Source organism: Bombyx mandarina, chromosome 09 (genome assembly GCF_030267445.1).
Source record: "Bombyx mandarina strain Sakado chromosome 09, ASM3026744v2".
In the NCBI taxonomy this organism is placed as follows: Eukaryota; Metazoa; Arthropoda; class Insecta; order Lepidoptera; family Bombycidae; genus Bombyx; species Bombyx mandarina.
In genome coordinates, this window is record NC_143216.1 from 610124 (window position 1) to 630194 (window position 20071).

At 38.1% G+C, this 20071-nt stretch overlaps 2 protein-coding genes across 6 annotated transcripts in view; one reads left to right on the forward strand and one right to left on the reverse strand.

Annotated features, from left to right (window-relative positions):
* The first annotated feature begins 610 nt into the window (after nucleotides 1-610).
* On the forward strand, nucleotides 611-11920 carry LOC114253298 (2-acylglycerol O-acyltransferase 2-A). The gene is made up of 5 exons (XM_028188122.2): nucleotides 611-868; nucleotides 5078-5305; nucleotides 5930-6373; nucleotides 8207-8406; nucleotides 11300-11920. The coding sequence occupies exons 1-5, from the start codon at nucleotides 840-842 to the stop codon at nucleotides 11455-11457; spliced, it is 1059 nt and encodes a 352-aa protein (XP_028043923.1). The 5' UTR covers nucleotides 611-839; the 3' UTR covers nucleotides 11458-11920.
* Nucleotides 11921-13283: 1363 nt separating this feature from the next.
* Nucleotides 13284-20071, reverse strand: part of hlk (hulk) — a 40789-nt gene continuing 34001 nt past the window's right edge. For all 5 annotated transcript variants that reach the window (XM_089729620.1, XM_089729619.1, XM_028187980.2 and 2 more), the window contains 3 exons: nucleotides 17723-18049; nucleotides 16746-16925; nucleotides 13284-15192 (listed from right to left, as the gene is read on the reverse strand). In XM_089729620.1, the coding sequence (XP_089585746.1) occupies nucleotides 15005-15192; nucleotides 16746-16925; nucleotides 17723-18049 (695 nt within the window). In that variant the 3' untranslated portion in view covers nucleotides 13284-15004. The remainder of the gene's footprint in view (nucleotides 15193-16745; nucleotides 16926-17722; nucleotides 18050-20071) is intronic.

A 20071-nucleotide genomic window follows, 5' to 3' on the forward strand; every position in this document is an offset into this window, starting at 1 on the left:
CGTTCCAGTTCGGAGAGTGGGATAGCTTTTGCAGGTATCCATGCTGCTATGTTCATGGGCATTAGGAACCACTGAACACCAGATGGACTGTAAGCTTGTCACCCAATATACAAAATACAAGACTCATTTACTCACTCATGTCTTGAATGCTTACGTATCAATAGTCTTGCAGCTAGTTCATACCCAATCCTGTAGACCGAATGGTAAACAGTCGACGTCGCCCTAAACACGTCATTACGGATCCTACCGATCCATTAACGGTGCTTGTGGTAACAAGCAGCAAGCAGCAAGCAAGTCACAGTCTTCGTCGAGCCCGTCACTTGCGATGAAGGGCTCGACGAGCGAATTAACCCATAGACACAACCCACTGAGTTTCTCGCCGGATCTTCTCAGTGGGTCGCGTTTCCGATCCGGTGGTAGATTCTGCGAAGCACGGCTCTTGCTAGGGCCAGTGTTAGCAGCACTCCCAATTAGAGCCCCGTGAGCTCACCTACACGTCAAGGAGAAGCTGAAATAGCCTCTCAAGGCTATCAGCATAGGTAGGTAAAAAAAGTAGCTGGTAACCCTAGTGGGATGTAATAAGATATTGTTTTTTTATGGTCGAAGAAATTTTATGGTTGAAGTTGAGGTCAGTACAGTGTCAAACGACTCCTTTAAGTACAAGTGAACACTTAATCCCATAGACAACAACACAATCAATGTGGTTAGACACCAAATGATTCGAGATTAGTCCTCGGCCCGTCCCACAGTCGTCCGCCGAGATAAGAAATGTTCGGTCGTGTGCCCGCGTGTTCATTATTAGCGAGTCAACGTGTATGAAATAAATTATTGTTATTGGGATGCTTGAAACGGCGGCTGACATGTTTAGGTATGTAAAATGAAATAATTATGTAGTTGTTGTTTTAAAAATATTTGGAAATGGTGTGTGAACTAGTTATTTACACTGCAAACATTTAAAAACGTGTTATATTCATGTGAGCCTGAATAAATAGAGGACAGACATTATTATTATTATGACAGGTATCTAAATGTACATATCCCAAGAGTGCACAATATCCTAACACGATGATGAACGCAATAATATTAAATTAAAGTTTTGAACAGTGATTACGATAAATACAAATCGAGTTCTTTCGTTTTCATATTGTAGTTGTAATGCAACGTTTGCTACGAAGCTATATGTTTCAATCCGTGTTTTATATGAACTTTTGTTTGGAGATGTATTGTTTGTGAACGCTAACATCCACAGCGAGGCCTCGCGCCTATCCTCTTAATGTAAATAAACTGTGTACAGACTGCGGACGCTGATAATTATTACAGCTAAGTAACAAAACTGGTGCCAGTACCGCCATACGAGTAGTTAGGTACCGTGCATCCCTATCGCATTTCCGTTTAAAGGGTAGAATAAACTTTATTGTGATATTTTGAGACTCCGACCTCATAACTAGAGGTGAGGAACGATATTCAATCCAGTCCGGTCTTGTAGTTACTGTCAAAAATCTTGTATTTGTCACGGCAATTGTTTACTAGATCTTAAGATGAGTTCGTATGGTTGAAGTTACCGCGTCTTATGTTATTCTGTGGCAGAACAGTCATTTATTTCGGATTGGAAGGTAGAATATTTGTTATATGGCTGGAATTCGGATTTTGACGGTAGATTCTAAAAGCCTCTATTACCTCTTGAGATGAACTGAGCTACAGATTTTACTGTCCTAATAACAAAACAAAATGATGCTAGTTTTTTTGAAATACCTAATGTAGAATTGGTATCTCTGATTACTTTCAAACTTACGCTATCTTGGGGACACGCCAAATCAAATCATAGCGTGTCGTAGCCAAAACGTTTCACAATTTGTAACATATATAGAATTAATATTGATAGCTTATCAAACAAACTGGTACCTTTTAAATTTTTACTGATAAATTTTGTGTGTGTTCAAAGGTTCATCGTACTTTGTATTTTTATGATAAAGACACGCATTTTCAATCTGTAGTTTATGGGGAGAGGCTCTTACAAGTTAACCCAAAAGTATTTATCAGAAATAACGGATATCCATTCAATTTCGACCATGGGCTGTATTATTACAATAATGTCATCAGATTTTCTAACTAAACACAACATAAGTGTTTGAACTCATAGAGTTTTTCATAGAAAAGGCACGATTTTTTTTGTTTTCCGTTTTCTCTGTGTTTCTTTTATTATTTTATTAATCTTCTTCCTGCTCTAGAGATATCTATAAAAATGTTTGTGTTTGATTTTTTCATTATCAAGCACCACATAGTGATTGCCTCTGCCCAGCTTGTTATAATATAAGTGTAATATATGCGATGTATCTCATTTGATCAACAAGATAGCCAGTCATCAATCTAATACTTTTCCGTTGTATCATAACACGCCTTTATTCCTTCGCTACAATAGTTAAAATAATTTGAGGAGACATATCCATACTTACTCCACACTATTACTCATGATCGTTACGCCAACGAATTATCGAGAGTACAGTTACGAGGAAAATAAGGGTAAAGGTCAATTATTTTGCAATGAAATAAATTAAATATAAATTCTTCAAAATTCGTTGGAGGAAAATGAAATTTAAAGATAATTATGAATTTTAACCTTGAAAATTTTAAGCCTTGAAAAATTGGGTGTGATGGGCAAGGTAGAAGGGAAAAGACCTACCGGCCGTCAAACCGTTGGTCAGATCAGATAACCACGCTCACCGGACTCTGTTGCAACAGCCCTGAGAGAAGCCGAAAACCGGAGGGAATGGAAGCTAATGGTACAAAAAGCCACGAAGGGCTTTCAGGGACACGACCTTCAGCAATGAAGTATGCGACTAAGAAGAAGAGATGAATTTCAAATGTTTTGCTAAGTGCTATACAGATGTCAATAAAAGCAATTGGAAACAATTAGTTTTTTCTTTTACTTTAGTAAGGAAACCAAAGAAAAAGTTACTAATAGTGATAATAAAAATCATGACTTTAAATTTTAAGATGTCAGCTTAAGGTCGATTTACGATCAGCGGGCTAGCATTATTTAGAGTACCTGATTTCACGCATAATGATGATGTTGGCGAAACAGCATACGGTTTTAAATTCAAACCTTCATTTATAATATCGACAATGTGAATAAGCTGTTATTACTTAGAGGCTCATGGCTACAGTACCCGTGAAGACACTTGTTTGGACAACTATTAACACACCTCACATGATTTACAGAAGCTAACGGCATTCGGTAACCACGTATGTCTAGTCACAGATCAGTAATCTCGCGATTGAAAGGCACTTCAAATACCTAAGGCCGAAGCACATAATAATTCAGGCGGTCAGCGCAAAAGTGGCCTAACCCACAATTTTTCATAATCATGCTTATTATTATTATATTTATTTAAAATGTATTGATATAATATATTTTGATGCAAAATCGCCCTATCCATACTTTCACCCATAGATAACAGTGTACTTAGTGCGAGTTTTTTAATTTTCTCGATAGCGTAAAAGTTAACTTAAATTTGTATGGAGTTGGAGCGTTTGCCTACGCTTGCCGCTAGGGGCGCTGTTCCGACTGCATACAAATTTGAATTAACTTTTACGTTATCGAGAACGTTTAAAACTCACACTAAGCACACAGATGGCTTTGTAAACATTATTTTTGTGCGGTTTGTTTTTTTGTCTACTCAAATTCAAATTCATGAAAACTTAAACCTCATTGCTCCATAATAGCTATGCTAAGCTTAGGCCATTTTTGCGCTGACGGCTTCAATTGTACATCATTATTCCCTTGAACACCGCCATTGACTATATTCAAGGTAGTTCGCGATACGAACATTCACTTGCGTCTCGTTCCACAGTTTAATTAACGTGTTCTTTGAACTTCAGCCAGAGCCATTTATTAATTAAATTGATGGCTAGACTGACACGAAGTATCTATTTGCATAATGACCCGGTGGTGCAGTATTTAGCGCCCTTGACTGATGCGCCGAAGGTCGCGGGTTCGATTCCCACATCGGGCAAACATTCGTGTAATGAACAGGTTTGTTTGCTATTTGTCTGGCTATACTAATATATAAATCTACAGTGGTTTTTACGGTTGTTCCGTTATAACTACTGAACCGTGCATCCGATTGACTTGAAACTTGGTATCCATGTAGAAAATACATGTACTTAATGGATAGGCTAATATTTATATGAGTGTTCTACTCCCTAATAATAATGACAAAAAATATATTGTTAATTTTAAATGCCCAGCGAAGCGGACGGGTACAGCTAGTTTATCTATATATTCATACACTTAAACGTATATAAGTCAGTCTCTGGTAGCCAAGACACAGGGAATCCTGAATTAGGGCCGGATGACCGTGCATGTTTTGTCCCCAGTTGTTATTATCATAATGAAATAAAAATAAATGTATGTATGTTTCTCATCTACATATCCCTAAACTACTCGTCTTCTTATGAAACTTGATACAGTTATTGAATATAAGCAATTACACCAAGAGAGCAGTCTGTTTTACCGAGATCAAACGGAAAGAAATAGTTTTGTCACTCCCAGTATAAGCTTATACATAGTATGTGATTTGTATCCAAGGTCCCTGGGCACAGACACTCTGATGAAGGTATTTTAGAAGTATGCCCTTCTTCAAGCGAGGCTTGTGGAAAGTATTAAATGGTAGGCAGCCGCTTGGCTCTGTCCCTGGCAATGCTGATGTCCATGAGTGACGGTAACCATTCACCATCAGGTGGGCCGTATGCTCGTCTGCCTACATAGGCAATAAAAAAGTTTTTTTTATTGGTTAGATGGGTGGACGTGCTTAGCACCTGATGTTAAGTGGTTACTAGAGCCCATAGACGTCTACGACGTAAATGCGCCACCCACCTTGAGATATAAGCTCTAAGGTCTCAGTATGGTTACAACGGCTGCCCCGCCCTTCAAACCGAAACGCATTACTGCTTCACTGCAGAAATAGGCAGGGTGGTGGTACCTGCCCGTGCGGACTCACAAGAGGTCCTACTACCAGTAAAAATGGTAGTACCAAGTAATAGAAATAAATCTCTATAATACGTTTCGTTTCCATAGAAAAATATCACGGAGTGTGGGGATAGAATGGGCTCCTCTCAACGTGCCCATGTCGCGGCGTCTCCAGACCCTGGCCGCAACCGCCTGGGTGTGCTTGGCGCTGTTCGGACAAGGCACGCTGCTGTACCTCTTCCTCACATTGCTGTACTCTGATTACTGGTGGCTTGGAATACTGTACGCTGCTTGGATGCTAAACGACATTGACGTCTGCCACAAGGGTGGTCGAACGTGAGTTCAGAACCTTATTACGTATTCAAAATAGTTCATTTTCCGCTGTAACTATACTGAGACCTTAGAACTGATATCTCAAGGTGGGTGGCGCATTTACGTCGTAGATGCCTATGGGCTCCGGTAACCACTTAACACCAGGTGGGTTGTGAGCTCGTCCAACCATCTAAGCAATATAAAAAAATTCTGGTGAAAATTTTCTAAATGGACAAGCTTAACTCTGTGAAAAACAACATATATTTTATGTCTTACCATCATATTTTTGAATGACATATAAAGGATGTTTCTTTAATGTTAAATAATAATTTCGAAATCGTCGTGGTCTAAAGAATAAGACGCCAGTATACACCTGATTGAAACGCCGTCTTCTCAAGATGGCGACACTCGCCTAGTGATGTCTATAGGCTCTGATAACCATTTCAAATTAAGGGGTTCTGTGAGCTCATCCACACGTGCAATCAATAAAAACAGCTATTCAAAGAAGTGCATTTATTAAATTGTATTTTTTTTATTCAATAAATATCAACATAACTCTAAGTCAATTAATTCAGTGCTGGACATAAGCCCTAATTGCGGCACAGGCAGTATTTCCGTGAATTTTATTTGGTGTGTATTTTATTACAGAATACAGTGGGTCAGAAATTGGGGCTGGTGGAACTATTTCCGCGATTACTTCCCTATCAAATTAGTCAAGACGGCAGATTTGGAGCCATCCAAGAACTACCTCTTCGCTTGCTACCCTCACGGAGTGTTGTCGTCAGGAGCATATTGTTCATTTGCCACGAACGCTTTAAACTTCCACAAGTTATTCCCGGGCTTGACGCCTCATTTAATAGTGCTCGGGGGACATTTCCTGTTCCCGTTCTTCAGGGATTTAATTCTTTCCTTAGGAACCTGTGCATCGTCACAGGAGAGCTTGCTCCACCTACTGAACCCGAAGAGGTTTCAAGGGAATTGTGTGGCTATAATGGTAGGAGGAGCCGCTGAGGCGCTTGACTCGCATCCTGGAAAGTACAAAATCATTCTCAGCCGACGAAAGGGATTTATTCGCATCGCTATGAAGTCAGGGTATGTCATATTTATGCTAGCATTGGCCCAATTATCTAAATTAGAACCAAGAAAGTCGGTTAACAATCCGAATGCTACATAGCTGTTTTGTCCTTATACATATATATTTTTTATTATTTTTTGATAAGTTAGATTTTTTAGAATCTATAGGAAATAATAATATTATATGTCTGCACATACCCTGCGGACTAATATTCATAGCAATAATAAAATCTGATTTTGCGTATTAATGTACAACACATTCCGAAAATATTAGCTTATTAATAATAATTTTCTGAAAAATATTTGTAGGATATTATAAATATAATAATACAATATATATAATCTAATATTAACTAAAGCAAGCTAAAGCTAAAGCAAAGGTCGAAACGATAAGGGAGTAGGTATACCTAAGAGTTAATAAAATTTAAAATTGCCGTAATTCAATTGGGTTAACAGATTAAATAAATAGGAAAACTACTCAAATCTTTAAATAATGGTTAAATTGCATTGCATTATTTATCTATTCTATATATATAAATGAATTGCTGTTCGTTAGTCTCGCTAAAACTCGAGAACGGCTGGAACGATTTGGCTAATTTTAGTCATGAATTCTTTGTGGAAGTCCAGAGAAGGTTTAAAAGGTAGATAAATATAAAAATATCGGAATTAAATAAAAGTAACAATTTCATCTCACACTACTGATACGGAATCTGTACCTTGATGGTTCTTGCTTCGTGAAACTGGATAATCGAGGATCTAAACCCTTCCATACAGAACGTGGAGTACGTCAGGGCTGCATTCTGTCACCCAAATTATTTAATATCTACGGCGAATACATAATGAGAAGAGCACTTGAAGGCTGGAATGGCGGTATTTCCGTGGGCGGTGAAACACTCACGAACCTGAGATACGCTGACGACACTACCATGCTTGCATCAGATGAGGAGGAAATGGCAATTCTGCTGAACCGTGTGGAGGAAGAAAGTGCTAAACTCGGTCTTAAAATCAACCACTCCAAGACCAAAATAATGATAATAGATAGAGCGCAACTTCTTCCACGTTCTGATGCACTCAGTGGCTACGAGAAAGTAGCAGAATTCATATATCTTGGGTCGCAAATAACATCCGAGGGTGGCTGCATGGGGGAGATACGCCGAAGATCCGGAATGGCTAAAAGTGCGATGGCAAATCTCAGGAAGATATGAAAAAATCGTAGCATCCGATGTATAACCAAAGTGCGCTTGGTGCGGGCACTGATCTTTCCCATATTCCTCTACGGGGCGGAGACATGGTGCATAAAAAGCCGGGATATCAAAAAGATCGATGCCTTTGAAATGTGGGTGTGGCGGAGGATGCTGCGAATACCGTGGACTGCCATGCGAACAAACGAGTCCATTCTAAGGCAGCTAGACATCCGAAAAAGGCTCTCTTCTATCTGCCGGGAACGTGTTATGAGCTTCTTCGGACACATCATGCGGTCTTCCAGACATGAATTAGAGAAGCTCATAATTACGGGTCGAATAGAAGGCAAGCGCGCCGTGGGCAGAACACCAGCCAGATGGTCGGATCTAGCAAGAGAAGCACTCGGTGGTAGTTTATACCATGCAGTCCATGCCACCCATGATCGGGTGCATTGGAAGTACATCGCATGTGGTCGCGATCCTCAGTAGTGAGGGAACGATATAGAAGAAGAACAATTTGGTTTTCCCTATGATGTGTCCCCCGTCGGACGGATTTCTTTTGTTTGTTTGAAGTTAATTTTATACAAAAGTTTAGGTCTTTTATTTATCGATTGAGGCACTACGGAGTCTTCCGGGTCAGCTAGTTTGACATAAAATTTTATAATTCCAGAGCGTCCCTTGTACCCGTTTTTTCGTTTGGTGAAACTGACGTTTTCCGACCTCTCAATAACCCCGAGAACAGCCTGCTGAGGAGGATACAAGAAAAAGTACGTCAGATAACTGGAGTGTCACCGGTCTTCCCTCTTGGGAGGGGCATGTTCCAGTATTCGTTCGGGGTTGTACCTCTCAGGAGTCCCGTTACAACTGTTGGTGAGTTATTTGCGTTTTCCTGTTCCTACTCGCGTTTGTACTGCAGTGCCAGCGTGCGTTCTCTTCGTCCATGCTGCAGAACAGCAGGCTTGAGACTGGATATGGACCGGCCGAGCTCACGAGAATATTGTTGAAAGCGATTGTTGTTGACAATTGTTGATTGTTGTACTGGCTGAAAGCTTTGTTATACTTAATAGTATTTGAAACAACACGTTCTTACGGATTCATCAGATTCAATAACCTTTGCACTAGACGCTTTCAGCTCTAACACTAGGAGCAGGCTTAGGGACCCAGGTAACCGTACTCGTCGAACTCGGCAGAGAGTTCGACGTGCAACTTAACCCATGCATCAGCTCGTTAAGTTTCTCGTCAGATCTTCTCAGCGGGTCGCGATTCCGATCCGGTAGTAGATTCATTCGCGAAACAGCTGCTCTTGAGTTGATAGGTCTACTTTGGAAGCACTCAAGCAGCTATTAGCAAATCCGACCCCTCCTGGCTGAGCTTTAGGTAGCCCACCTGTCCTGGTGAAACTGGAAAGGCCTCTAGGCAACCAGTAATCGCTCATTAAAAAAAAAAGTATTTGTAATTTGATTTTCAAAATATATTAGTTTCATTTCGTTAAATGTCTGTGATGATGTATCGTGGTGATGGTACCGCGTACCGGATGACGCAGCGCGGGAAGGCATCCCCTGAGTCGCACCGACGACCCGTTGAGGTCGCGGGAATCCGCTGGACGAAGGCCACCCTAGTCCGGTCGTTGTGGCTTGACTTGGGGGAGACCTGTGTCTAGTAGTGAACGTCTGTGGGTTGAAAGTAAGACGGACAGACAGACAGACGGACCGATACGCTGATGTATTACTCGGTTTAATCGCCGAGTATAGGATTGCAACATTACCTATTAGAATTTGTAATTCCCGTGTTCTAAAGTGTTGTGTTGCGGTTGTTACAATCAAATGAACGTAATTTAAAAAGCTATTCTATTAGCATTTTAATTTAATGCTCTGCACAGGGTACACACACATAAGATTCAATATCACAATGACTTAATTAAATCACACAAAACAGTCTTGCTAATTTTGTAGCGAGACTCTTTATATGGCAAAGTTTTTTTTTTATGATTGAAAGATTACTGGTGGCCCGAAGGTCTTTCCAGTTTCACCAGGACATGGCAAAGGTACCAAACCTTAACTTACATTTCGGACAAGTTTAGAATTAATTTTATTATTATTGAAATAAGTTTTTCATTTACGTTTTAGTTTTGATGAAGAATTTATTCAGTTATATAATGTGTGCAAAAGAAAAAAGGAATCCCTGAGTTTCTCGCCGGTTCATCTTAGTGGTGAACCTAAATTGAGAATCGGTGATAAAATCGACAGTGTGGCAACACCAGCTTATTATATGAATATCAATATTCTAAAAAAAATCTAATATTAAAAAAAAAAAACTGATATTTAAATAAAAAAAGACATGCCCGCTGAGTTTCTTGCCAGTTCTTCTCAGGACGGAGGCTAGTTTTTGTGAATTGGCGGTAGTTCTTTTTGACGTTCAACAAGTATGTACTTTCATTTAGTTGAATAATTTTTTTTGATTTGATTTGATTAGCTTAACAGTACTACCGCAAGTAACTGCACTGTTAACATCTTTCGGAATGATATATTTAAACAATAGGGTGTAATTGTTCTCTGTTCATTTAGTTAAGTAATTGCGTATTGTACATATTATTATGTAGTAGGTACACCGCAATCAATATTCTTTATACTTGATTGTGGTCCAGTAATATTCAGAATATATCACTTTTAACATTAAGACCGCAGCTTATACTTTAAATATCGCATATTTTCTTTTTGAAGTTATTATCGTTCTACAATAAAGATGTAGGTAATTTACTTTACTCTAGATAAGGCGACCGTACCAGTAGATTGTGATAAATCCTTTTTGACTGCTAAGCTTAGGGAGCGAAAGATTTTACAATGCAAATACATATACCTACATTTTACAAAATAATATTGCAGATCTCAATAACAACCTTTATTTATCTCTGTTGCCAGCGCGTCGTATTTGTAATAACATAGATAAGGTCATTTAGTAACCTAGACATAGTAATCTAGACTTTGCTCGTTCATATCTAGCACGTGTTGTTTAGTTTATGTGTAAAGAACTAAAGCTACTAATTACCAATTAAATACACTTAGGATTAGACAAGGTCGAAGTCGACGTGTATAGTATAAAACTCTTTTAACCGGAACTCGTCGCTATATGCGGCAGAAATCGGCAGAATGGTGGTACTCGTATTTATAAGCAATACGTCATGCGTGCACGGCCTCACGGAGTACATTGTCGTAGGGCTTAACCGACCAAAACCGTTATACACGGGAGCCCTCTTCTTCGACGTCGCAAAAGCGTTCGACAAAGTTTGGCACAGCGGTTTGATTTTCAAACTATTCAACATGGGCGTACCGGACAGTCTCGTGCTCATCATACGGGACTTCTTGTCGAACTGCTCTTTTCGATATCGAATCGAGGGAACCCGCTCCTCCCCGCGAACACTCACGACTGGAGTCCCGCAAGGCTCCGTTCTCTCTCCGCTCCTATTTGTTTTTTTTACTAACGACCTGTGTGATCCTGGATGCATCGATGACATTCCGACCGCACATTAAATCAGTCCGCCACCGTGCCACGTTTACTCTCGGCCGACTTTATCCAATGATCTGTAAGCGGAGTAAAATGTCCCTTCGGAACAAAATAACACTTTACAAAGATTGCATAAGGCCCGTCATAACTTACGCGAGTGTGGTGTTACATAAATTAGTGCATAATGCAATTTTGTATATCAGATGGCTTAATAAAACCATATGAAATGCATCTCAAAATAAAGAAAAGTATTTCCTTTCAGTGGGTGCTCCGATGGAGGTGACGAGGAACCTGGAGCCCACAGACGAGGAAGTGGATGAGGTCCACGCGGAGTTCACGAAGCGACTCGTCCAGCTCTTCGAGAACGAGAAGTCCAAGTACTTGAAGAATCACGAGGAAGTGCAGCTTGTTATCACCTAGTTGAATTTATATCACAATTAAATTTTTCGGCACAAAGTAACTGTTAATTGTTGAGTCTAGGAATGTTTTACAAGAAGGCTTTTAATGATAGTGTTCCATCATCATAATCCGCAACAGCCCACGGCTGGACGAAGATCTCTCTTAATGCTGTCCACTGAATGTTGAGCTCTGTTATTTTCTAAAATGATAAAAAAAAACTTGTATGAAAAAAAATTTGAATTAAGTACCGTCTGAAACAGAAAATATTTATCTTACGTTTGATTCATATCTATATCAGTCTGCGTTTAATGTAAGCTTATGTTCATGGACATCATGCGGCTGTCGCGATCATGTGAAGCGTTTAAAAACTTGAAAGTAAAAACGGACGTGTTAGCAATGTATGTGCCTTAATTACAGACTGATTAATGTTATCATTTTACATTATTTTGTATCGTTAATAATTTTTATTATAGTTTTAATAAAATTTTGGATGATTTTTATTTTTTAATGGAGGTTTTGAATTACCTGTAAAATGTACTCTACTCTTGCGCCAGTCTAAACGGAGTCAGGTCCTAAGAAGAATAGGTAATCAGGCTTATTATCAAGCTTGCTTTTTTCGATTAGTTTATTAAATAAGATGTCATTTTTCACGCCACCTTAACAATATTTTGGTTAAAAATTGATACTGTTTAGTTATGTTTAACAAAAACGCTAAAAACGAATTCTTCATTTGGTTATTAGGAGTCATTAGGTTAATAATCATCATTCTCGATGGCCATTTCGTATCGCGTACTTTTCCTGACGAGGCTTTAATAGTATTTTCTGGCCTTTCTCGTTGTTTGCTTTGAGAAACTTGTCAGGCTGTTGCATCAGATGTAAAGGTAATCACTGCTCTTACCGCTATAAGTGCTGGTGGCAAGGAGTCATAGCGTTGTAATTCACACAGAATCACTACCACGATTATTATGTAATAGTAATATCGCATTATTAAAACCTGTGGATTTTAGGAATCCAGCACCTGTTTGTTGATAGGGCGTGTGGCTTGTTTAGTTCATAGTTCGTTCCCATCCGATGTTAAATGTTTACCGGATGTTTCCCGAAAATATCCTATCCGCCTTGAAATATGAGATGGCGGTCGATGGCAGATTTTAGTCGTCGTGGCCTAAAGGATAAGACGTCCGGTGCATTCGTATCTAGCGATGCACCGATGTTCGAATCCCGCAGGCGGGTACCAATTTTTCTAACGAAATGCGTACTTCACAAACGTTCACGATTGACTTCCACGGTGAAGAAATAACATCGTGTAATAAAAATCAAACCTGCAAAATTATTATTTGCGTAATTACTGGTGGTAGGACCTCTTCTGAGTCCGCGCGGGTAGGTACCACCGCCCCGCCTATTTCTACCATGAAGCAGTAATGCGTTTCGGTTTGAAGGGTGGTGTAGCCGTTGTAACTACACTGAGATCTTAGAACTCATATCTCAAGGTGAGTCGCGCATTTACGTTGTAGATGTCTATGGGCTCCAGTAAGCACTTAACACCAGGTGGGCTGTGAGCTCGTTCACCTATCTCAGCAATAAAAAAAAAGTCCCAAATGTATTGCGACTCTTGCGCCCGTTAAATACACAAGCCACGTTGTGATATGTAAAATTATCCGTTATCATAGTAAGCCAAGTTAGTTCGTATTATCGTCTTGTTTATATCTTAATTGCAGCATTGAAACGATACGCTAAATTGAAACATTTAAATTAGAAATTAATATTTTATTTTAGATGATAAACTCTTTGTACTGATAAAACTATTCTTGCTTATACTCTTAATACGGAAATAATAGAAAAAAAACGAATTTACTACATTCATTTATTTATATATTTACAATTTTTATATACATTATTATAATTATAACAGCGCAGATGTAGACGCTTCACTCGATTGAGCTCGTCACACGGGATCCGACGTACATTACTTATTTATGTTACTATAAAACAATTTTTAATTTTAAACGCTTTTAGCTATAAGGTTTTTTTGTGTAACTTTATATCAGATTAATAGGAACCTAGCAACTCCGATACCTCTGTCCGAGCACCTATGCATTCGGAATACTTGCTTGATACGCAATTATAAATATACAAATATTAAATCAAATTGATTGAGTCGTAGAGATTATGAATACAATAGTTTTGGATCCGTTCGGAGTTGTGGTATGAAAGTGATGAAAGAGTTATTAAATTGGAAATTTAATGTATTTTAAAATCTTCTTCAGTTTGTCAAAACAGTAGATCGGAGATCTTCCTTTTAAAACGCCTGTTTTTAGCAAAATTGCGTGATAGATCTCAAAATAATGTACTTACGTGTGGTCAAATTAAAAAAAAAACATGCAACCTGTCAAATGTGTCATAGTTGTAAAGTATATTAATTGTCGTTTTTCATGCGTTTTTCACACGATCTTAAAATGAAACTATGATATAATACATACGAGTATAACCTGAAGGTTTAAATATAATTAAAAATCGATATTATACACGAGCGGGAATGATATAGAATGTTTCGGGCGTGTTCCCATTTCACTCTGTTTTATTTTTTGTGAAACGGTCACGCGGGCGTCCAAGTCCCGCCCATTGGACAGACACGCAGAAACTGAACTCCAACCAACAAAAATACAAGTAATTTGGACATTTTAACTAAGAAATTGACGTAAAAGAAAAAAAAATTCAGGATTTCTTAAATTAACGTATCTAATTTCTGCAGCATACATTTACAGTCGTAAATACAAAAGCAAGAAAACTTTGCGAGTGAATTCACGGAAGACCAATACGCTAATATTAAAACTAATTTTAACAACGCGTCTTGAAGTGGTATGAAAGTGGATCAAAATGAGGGACTATTAATATAATTACGATTATAAATATTTATGTCGCAAGTTTTGTTTTATTGATGACCAAAACTTGTAATCCTTCACAAATATCGACAAACCAAGGGGTAAAACAAACCATCGCCAGTAATTATTTGATTAAATAGTCTAAACACAAAGTGTACAAAATAATAAGTAAAACGAATTACACTTTTGAAATAGACTATGTTAACATATCTATGTTATGACTCTATTGTCGTTGCTCAAGACATTATTCGAGAAAAAATAATTAAGATAATAATTTAAGGTACTCCTACACCTTGCAAAATAATACAAGTACTTAAGGTAAAAATAAAACGAACACTTAATCTTAAAGATAAATTCAGCTATTGAAGAACAAGACAGTCTTAAAGAGGACATTCGAACAACATCAATTTACATTATATGGCCATTTTGTTTCTACAACAGTTCTCTGCGAAGCACACGATGTCTAATAAATCTATTTCCTATTAATTTGATCCCAAGAACTTGTATAACTAACATAATTCAAAGAATCTAATAGAAATAACCGCTCCACGCATTTAACAAGAATTAAAAAAATTGTACACAAACATTCAATTTTAGAACTTCCAAAATACCATCATTGGTAACGAAGGAGCGATGCAGTAACACAACAGGCCTCACGGACAAGGCCACCGTGAGACACCGACCAGACCTCACGCTTGTTTCGGGTGCTGTGTTTGAGCTGGAGGCGTCGCCTTGAAGCATTGCAGCAGGAAGGCGGTGTACATGATGAAGGCCACGGAGAGCGCCAGCAGCGCGTACATGAATATGTTCAGCTCGGGCTGACGGAACCTGTTCTTCCGCAGCCATTCCAGGACCTCCTCCTCTGACATGAGGTCACCTGAAGCAACACGTCTATGTGTACTCATTAATGTTCGCACGCGTTGCAAATCTTAATCTATACTAATATTATAAAGCTGAAGAGTTTGTTTGTGTGAACGCGCTAATCTCAGGAACTACTGGTCCGATTTGAAAAATTATTTCAGTGTTAGATAGCCCATTTATTGAGGAAGGCTATATAATATCACGCTACGACCAATACAAGCGGAGTACCAATAAAGAATGTTTCAAAATTGGGGTTATTTTTACCTTTTGAGAGCTTCCGCTGCAGAAACAGTTAAAGTTTCGCTAAAATAATGTATGACAGAATCGTTCCCCTTTAAAAGATTAAAAAAAGTCCGCGACAGCATATGTCTATATGTTAAGGTTGCCTCACTATAACGTTTTTTAAGCTAACCAAATTCTAAAATAAAGCATTATATTTTGTGAACTCCACGCGGACAAAGTCGCGGGCAAAAGCTAGTTAATAATAATCAATCAATTGATCTAGTTTTGTACGAGGCAATGAGTAATTATCTTCAATTTTAGAAATTCATAGACAAAATAAAAACTATATTTACGGTAAAACTACATTTCTCGTAGTCATCCGCGACCACGGGAACTATAAGGTGTTTTAAACGTCTCAAATAATATAACGAAAATAAAGGCGCGAAATTAAATGGTAAAACCAGTTATAATTATGAAATGGGAAACGTTGACTTCTTGATATGTTTATTTTCAGTTCGGGCTGCAGTTATTCCTTTCATTCTATATTCGGGGTAACCTTAGTGAAGGAGACAGCAATAGAATTGTTAGATCAAAATCTTTAGGTAACAGTGAGCCCGCAGAGCGACCATTGTGCTTAGTACGAGTTTTTCTTTAATTTCTCGATCGCGTAAAAGTCCCTTAGAGAAGAACTCCATACAAATTTGAATTAACTCGCACTAAGCACACTGTACACTGTGTTTGAGCCAATTCCGGTCATCGTTACGACAGATAATCGAAATCAATTTTCAAATAATGTTTAAGTGTACTTTTTTATATTATACAAGCTTTCGCTTTCGATCGCGTGGAATAGATACTTTGGCATAACGCTAAATTTTACCCCCCCCCCCCACTTCATTTACGTAGAAAGTGAAAAGTGAAAATATTTTTGAATTATGAAATGTTATGGAAGCTATTTAAACCCCTATTTTGAAACATTCTTTATTGATGCTCCACTTGTATTGATCTTACCGTGATGTTAGCTTATAGCCTTCCTCAATAAATGGGCTATTTAACACTCAAAGAATTTTTCAAATTGGACCAGTAGTTCCTGAGATTAGCGTGTTCAAACAAACAAACTCTTCCGCTTTATAATATTAGTATAAAAATTAAATTTACTTATTAATAAATGTAGGAAGCTTTTAATTATAAAAATTATATGAAGCTTTCTTCAGGCCGCGCCGTGCTCTCGCGCACACGTCGGCGGTCACCACTGTGCTCTAGCTCCATGGAGTGTCAGTGAGCACCGGTACTCGCTTAACATTGGGTAGTCCGTGTGCTCATCTGTCATGACACAAGCTTCTAGAGTACCTCGGTAGATGCTGGGGAATCTCTTCCTGAAGTAGACTATGGCTGGCAGTTTAGTCACCCCCCACTTCCGAGCGTATCTCGGGTCTTGCATTTTAACGAAGGTTATGTCCAAGTTATCAGTTTCGCTGTCAATGTTCTCCAGCTTGTCTAGAACCGCGCGACTTTCTGTTGACTTCTCATCTGAAATTTATTATTGATTTAGGTATATTAATTAGGTAATAGTAACGCCATCTATCGCCGAATAGTCGAATGAATATTGAAGGATTTAGTAGCACTTAGAACGCCCGAGAAGTACAACGCCATCTATTGTCAGATAGCGGAAACACAATACTAGCGATGTGTGGAATATTCTCGATAATTCTAGGGATGTGGTATCGGCTATAAAAGCGTTGCAGAGATGGCACGCAGTTAATTAGTAATCGGAACTACTCAAAGCGAAACAGCGAACGGATCACCTGAAGCGAAGCGGAAGAAGTGAATTCAGAATTTAAAAGTGTTTGTGAAGTGTTTTAAGTACAAATACAGTGTTAACTTGTACTTTGGTGGAACATTTTTATTTATCCCGAACCCCAGCGCGTAACATTAGCTTACATATTGTTAAAGATAATTGAGAGATAATAAATGTAAAACTTATTAGTAACAAGATGTGCTTTTGACGTATCTTTCACTTTCCTTAATAAAATTAATATGATAACTGAGTTAAGAAAATGTATGTAGGTTTATAAATATGAAAATGCTCGGAATATTAGTAAAAATAACAATTTTGTTTTCCCTTTGATGTGTCCTCCGTCGTACGGATTTCTTTTGTTTGTTTTAAGTTTATTTTACACAAAAGCTTAGGTCTTTTATTTATCGATTGAGGCACAACGAAGTCTGCCGAGTCAGCTAGTGAGAAAATAAAATAAGCCTCATATTTGACTTCGCGTCGATTACTAGAAACTTCCAGTCGTCGTCATTCAAATTAGAAAATTACTCACAGAAATAAACCGCCAAGAACTCGTTCTCCTCTAAGAGTTTGTCTAACATTTTCCTGTTGACTTCTTCGATTTCGTTCTTAATCTCGAAGACGTCCTGAGAGGTGAGCCACTGCAGGACCTTGTCGACCTGGTGCAGGTCACCGTCGTACAGCATCGGCACCTGCTTCCGGAAGTACACGAGCGAGGGTATGTTGATGATGTTGTGGGCGGCCGCGGCCTCCGGGCTGGCGATCTTCACGAAGTCGATGCCGTACTGGTCCACCTCGCCGTCTATCTGTTCCAGAGCCTCTAGGATCTCGTGACATTCGGGACAATCTTCATCGTCATCTAGAAATTCAAAAACCAAAATGATTGTAGTGAATTCGGTTTTTCTATTATTTCCGTATTAAGATTATAAGCAAGAATAGTTTTATCAGTATAAAGAGTTTATCTTCTAAAATAAAATATTAATTTCTAATTTAAATGTACTCTGATAACGCTTTAATTTTACATATCTCAACGTGAAGGGCTTGTGGGTTTAACGGGCGGAAGAGTCGCAATACATTTGGGACTTTTTTATTTATTTATTTAAGGATTACCGACAGGGTTTACAGTAAGACATAAAATAACATTGACATGTATAGAGCAATTGATAACTGCAACTCTAATTAGAGGCAATCACAGCATGCATTACATTAATATATCAATAGAGATTTAACAATACTATTAATAATAATAAAAATTAAAAACAAAAGAAAGACAACAAGGACAGTAATATCCGAGTACTCAGACCAAGGCTGAGGCTGAGGTTCAACAACAACTTTTTATAATTTTGTTCTTGAATATTGGAAGGGAATCGCCAAATATGTCAAGGTTTTCAACTTTTCTAACTAGATTATTATAAAGGTTAGTTAGACGAGGAGTAGGTGAGTGCTTGCCTAGATTGGTTCTGCTAAAGCGGGTGCTGAAAAGAGCAACGGGGCGACGAGGTAACCTGGATGGCACCTTCAAAGAGAATTTATTGATGGATTGGGAGTCGACAGTACCGCTCATAACTTGATGTAAAAAACATAAACCTAACATATCGCGGCGATCACTCAATGTTTGCATTTTAAAATATTTAGCCCTATCAACATAAGATTCAACATAATTATTGCGTAGATGGATGGACAAGCTCACAGCCCACCTAGTGTTAAGTGGTTACCGGAGCGCATAGGCATCTACAACGTAAATGCCGCCACCCACCTTGAGATATGAGTCCTAAGGTCTCAGTATAGTTACAACGGCTGCCCCACCCATCGAACCGAAACGCATTACTGCTTCACGGCAGAAATAGGCAGGGTGGTGGTACCTACCCGCGCGGACTCACAAGAGGTCCTACCACCAATAATTACGCAAATTATAATTTTGCGGGTTTTATTTTTATTATACGACATTATTCCTTCACCGTGGAAGTCAATCGTGAACATTTGTTAAGTACGTATATAATGATATTGGGTACTCCAGAATAAATAAACAATAAAAGACTTAATTGCGTTTTCTGTTATGTGTACAATGAGAAAACAACATTTAAAGCCCTTAATTTAATAAAATTATTATATTAACAAACTGAACTTTCTTTTTACTTAATGTCAAACTTCACTGAATGACATTTAAGAAAAATCCTTTTTATAAAACTAAAGAGTTTTAGACTATGAAGGTTTTTCTTTACATCTCCCCTCCTTAGGGAAACAATTACGTGTAATTGTTCATGTAGGAACTGATACTGGAGATAATTTTGTAATGTGATAGAGGTTCGATTCCATTTTTTTGTGTCCGATATCAACTAAATATATTGAATTTGAAATCTTTTTTAGAATTTTGAAGGGTCCAATTCTCAATTCATCCATTTTTTTTCCTATTTAATCGATTTCCATTTTCTACATAAACTTGGTCTCCAACTTTCAGTTCACATTCTTTTCTATTAATATCAAATGCTTTTTTGTTATAATTGTGAGATTTAACTGTATTCTCAAAAGCTAATTTTCTGTCTCTCTCAAGATCTTCAATTGTACCATTTGCTTTTAGTTCCAGTGGTAAAACATCCACATTTTTACCTTCCAAAAGGTATTTAGGGGCAAACCGCGTGACCATGTGTTCAGTTTCATTGTATTTTTCCACACATTTCTGTGCAATCGATGTCCATGCTATTTTTTTATTATTTTCATTAATTTTACATCGAATCTTATTAACTAAAGTTTGATTCAATCTTTCATTAAGCCCATTTGAAAATGGTGCATCTACGGCAGTGAAAACCATTGTAATATTTTCCTTTTTCAGAAAATCTTTAAATTCTTTCGAATTTATGCCAGGATATTGGTCTGTTAATAC